The 4,079-nt window shown below is 60.4% G+C and overlaps 1 protein-coding gene across 1 annotated transcript; it reads right to left on the bottom strand.

The window, feature by feature from the left end:
- Window positions 1–1,740: 1,740 nt before the first annotated feature.
- BTG2 (BTG anti-proliferation factor 2) lies at window positions 1,741–3,398 on the bottom strand. The gene is made up of 2 exons (XM_056110684.1): window positions 3,207–3,398; window positions 1,741–2,198 (listed from the first exon to the last, which is right to left on the bottom strand). The coding sequence occupies exons 1-2, from the start codon at window positions 3,358–3,360 to the stop codon at window positions 1,864–1,866; spliced, it is 489 nt and encodes a 162-aa protein (XP_055966659.1). The 5' UTR covers window positions 3,361–3,398; the 3' UTR covers window positions 1,741–1,863.
- Window positions 3,399–4,079: the final 681 nt, after the last annotated feature.

Below are 4,079 nucleotides of genomic sequence, written 5' to 3' on the forward strand. Positions count from 1 at the left end.
TTTTTACTTCATAGGAGAGACAGGCCTGCTCAACAGTCCAGCTCTGGGTGTTTTGTTTTTAAAGTGAACATCAAAAAGGAGAGGAGACAAAAGATGAAGCAAGAGACCACGCGGCAGCGGCGGCTGAGGAAAGGCAGGGAGCTTGTCTGCAGACATGACAACACCAACTGCAGCCGTTCACAGCTTGGTTTCAACCCACAGGCTGCAACAGGAGCGCTTGGTCTGTGGGCCCAAAGTTCAAGTTAAAGCAATGCAGGAAAGGCAGCTCGGAATCTGGAGAGTTGAGGAGGCGGAACGGCAGGAATGAAGGGGTAGGGAGAGTTTGGTAGATAGCACCTTTGTGTCGGAACTGAGTAGTGAAGAGTAGGAGAGAACCCCGGGGAAGGGGTGGGGTGCTAGGGAAGGCTCTACCCCAGCAGGCAGCCCGGCTGTCCAGATGTTCTAGCCATGCCCTTTAAGGCGACTCAAGTTCGGGAAACTCAAGGAAGGCCTTCTCAGGACCCCTCACCCATGCCACTGAGAAATCAAGTGGAGTTTGGCTTTTTTTTTTTTCTCCTTCCAACACAGAACAGCAAATATTGCACAAGTCAAATAGACAAATTTGGATTGTACTAAAAGGGACAAGTAACCTTGCCCGCAGATGCTCTGAGCACCAGAGAGAGAGAGCAATGCCCAAGGTTTGGCTACAGGAGTTACCAAGTAGTCCTGCAGAACTTGGGCGTTCTCCCTCAGAGCCAAGGGATCCCTTGAAGGCTGACCAGTCAGCCATAGTTCAGAGGGGGTTGGGGGGGAGATGACGCCCCAGCCTAGCAGGGCCCCGGGGGGCCATTCAGAGCCTCCAGGGACCTGCATACCATATTGCACAGTGGTAGAGAATTCTGGTCCTGGGTCCGGGGCGCTACGTGACACCCCCCCTTAGAAAGAAGCACGGAGGAGCATCGGGGGGAGTGTTGTGCTTTGAGAGAGAAGGCAGTACTGAAGGAATGTGGAGTTCCCCGGAGCTTTCAGCCACCTCTCCAAGGGACAATGCCATCAGGATTTTTGTGTGGCTCCAAAATAGGTTTTGGCCAAAACATCCCTGGTCGATATTCTTTGGGTCCCAACATTCCATTGCGAATCACCCTCCAGTTCTTTTCCACATAGATGCGCACTCATAAAGCAAAGGGCTGTGCAGAGAAACCCCCCACATCCACCGCAGACCCCTGCAACTCCTCCATCCGCCCTGGAGCCCAAACACTCCAAGATTCCTGGCTGGGAAGATGCCACCGCAGGACCCTGAGCTGGACTTCAAAACAAGTCCTGTTTCCAGAAAAGCTGCTTTAGGACAGACAGAAGGAAGAGAGAGGCTCCCTCAGCCTCCGGCTCAGCCCAGGATCTGGAGAAAAGATGAGGCAACAACTAGTTGGGGTGTCAGCCCGGGCCCTGAGTGAGGTGGGCAGGTGAGCAGGAGTGAGTGGGGGGCAACTGGCCCTTCTCCATCCAGGGACCGTCCTGACCCCTCCTTCACAGTTGCTCTCTTTGTCAGCTTCCCCTTAACGCCCCCTGGGATACAGGCCCAGCTTCTCCCAATCTCAATCCAAGGCGCAACCCCTAACCCCTGCCCCCCGCCATGGGCGGATCCAGCGTCCAGACTCAAACATACAACTCTCCAAAGGCACCTGGGGAAGTCACTTGGAGCAGCTCCCTTGAAGGATTCTTTTCTTTTTTTTTTTCTTTAAAAAAAAAATCTTTTGGTTTCTGTTTTTCCTCCCCTTTTCTTAAAAAAAATAATATATATATATAAATAGCTCTTCATTTAAAATACAGTTCCCCAGGTTGAGGTATGCAGAGAGAGGCCTGCTGGCGGGCGGCGGGCGCCGAGGTCTAACTGGACACGGCCATGACGTAGTTCTTGGAGGGGCTGCTCCGGCCCAGCATCATTTGGTTCTTGCAGGTGAGGAGCCCGTAGGAGGCAGCCACCGGGGCCGCCTCGTACAGGACGCAGATGGAACCATCCTCCCCGATACGGTAGGAGACCTCGTAGGGGTCCACCCACAGGGTGAGCTCGCTGGGGAGCAGCTGGTGCAGCTGGGGCTGGCTGAGTCCGATCTGGCTGGCCACCTTGCTGATGATGGGGTCCATCTTGTGGTTGATGCGGATGCAGCGGTAGCCAGAGCCCTTGGACGGCTTCTCGGGGAACCAGTGGTGCTTGTAGTGTTCTGTGGAAACAGGAGAGCAGGGACGTGCCCTGGTGAGCTCAGCGATGACACAGGGGGTGGGGGTGGGGGCGGGAGTGGGGAGGGAGGAAGGGATGGGACAGTCAAGGAGGAGAGAAGACCATGAAGGAAGGAAGCGAGGGGGGCTTCCTTTGCGTTCCGGAACCTTCTCAACCCCTCCTGTCACTGTGGCAGACTAGAGTGGAGGGTCTGGAAAGACCCCAGTCCGCCCAGGTTCTGGAAGGAACTGCAGGCGCGGTGGGGTGGATCCCAGATCCCTGAACTTCCTAGTGGCCAGGGCTCTGTTCCGGGCAAGGTCTCTGCTCGGAGGAGGGTGTGCAGAGGCTGGCATGTCCAGGCAGGTTCCCTGGGGTTCCAAGGCCACTTTGCCAGGTCTGCCCCACTTGTGTCCCTCCCTCCCTTCGCCACCTTCTTAAGTCAGAGACCATTCGCCCGTGAAAAGGGAGCCCAAAGGGGGTCATCTGGGGCGGGGTGTGTATTGATCTGGTGTCTGCCGTGCTGGGGGATCGAACCCGGGGCCTAACCACACAAGGCGCAAGGCAAGTGTGGACGGAGCCACGTCCCAGGCCCCGGGGTGTTGTGACGAACGTCTGCCCTGCTGGGTCGGCAGAATCTCTGTGGCCAAGCTCAGAGCGGCTCGGGCTCGGGCGGGGTGGACAGTCCGGCTGGAAGGGCCCCTCCCAGCGGCTGCTTATCTCCGCCAAGCCGTCCTTGCACCCCCCCTCCCACCCCAACAAACAACCCGCAGAGCCTCGCGGCCGGCCCTTCCGGTGCCACGCGGGGTGGCAGACGGGGCAGGGGCCACGGAGAACGCGGAAGGCAGGCAGCGGGACCCTAACTCGCAGGCAGCTTTGGAAGAGTCCCTCGGTCCCGCCGTGGAGTGGGGGAGCGCTCGGGGGGTCCCCGGAGGGGCGCGCCCCGGCAGCCCGCCGCGTCCCGCCCCCCCCCCCCCCAACGCCCGCGCGCCGGGACCCCCGTGGCCGGGCTCACCTGCGAGTGCTTCCTGCAGAGCCCCGTTGAACACCTTCAGCCTCTGCTCGCTCACGCCGCCCCGGGTCCGCAGCAAGCTAGAGAGGAAGCCCACGGCGGCCGCGATCTCAGGGACCATGTCTGCGCGCTGCCCGGCCCGCCGGCTCTGACTCATGTGGCCGCCCCGCTGCCCGCTCCCCACGCGCGTCCGGCCGCCGCTCGGAGTCTGCCCGGACTGGAGCCCGGACGCGCCTTTTATAGAACCCCGAGCGGCCCGGCGAGCGGGCGGCGCCGCCCATTGGCCGGCGCGGGCGGATGGGGGCGTGGCCTGCCGCGCGCACGCTTGCCGCCCCGCCCCCGTCCGGGCCGCCTCCGCCGCGCTGAGGTCACCGCGGGCTGACGTCAGTGCTGGGAACCCGAGTCTGCGGCGAGCGAGTGGGGGAGGCCGGAGAGAAAAGGGCAGACAGGCCGGGAGGGGCCCCGGGCTCTTGGGCTTTGGCTTCGGGCTGCCGGGACTCCTCTCTGCCCAGCCTTCAAAGGCTGTTCTTTTGTCTGTCTGTTTGTTTGTTTGTTTGTTTGTTTGGGGCCACCCCTAACGGTACTCCTGACGGTGCTGGGGTGGGGGGTGGGGGGGTGACCATATGGGATGCCAAGGATCGAACCCGGGCCGCCCGAGTGCCAGGCAAACGCCCTACTCATCATACGTCGTTCCAGCCCCTCGAAGGCCATTCTTAAGTGCCACCCCTTCCAAGAAGCAAGTTTCTCAGCTTCTGAAATGAGGACTATCGTCTGTGGATGGAAGGTCCACACCAAGCCCCCTTCCCCAACAAATTCTGCTCCTCATTTGCAGCTCCCCCTTTCCCTTTGGGGAGAGGCTGGGGGCACACCCAGCTG

The sequence above is a fragment of the Sorex fumeus genome, unplaced genomic scaffold (genome assembly GCF_029834395.1).
Source record: "Sorex fumeus unplaced genomic scaffold, SorFum_2.1 ptg000010l, whole genome shotgun sequence".
In the NCBI taxonomy this organism is placed as follows: Eukaryota; Metazoa; Chordata; class Mammalia; order Eulipotyphla; family Soricidae; genus Sorex; species Sorex fumeus.

Bases quoted from the DNA above. Each gene is read 5' to 3' on its own strand.
- BTG2 (XM_056110684.1), bottom strand. From the start codon at position 3,360: ATGAGTCAGAGCCGGCGGGCCGGGCAGCGCGCAGACATGGTCCCTGAG. The intron at 2,199-3,206 runs GTGAGCCCGGCC...CTGTTTCCACAG, and splicing joins TCTGCAGGAAGCACTCGCAG to AACACTACAAGCACCACTGG.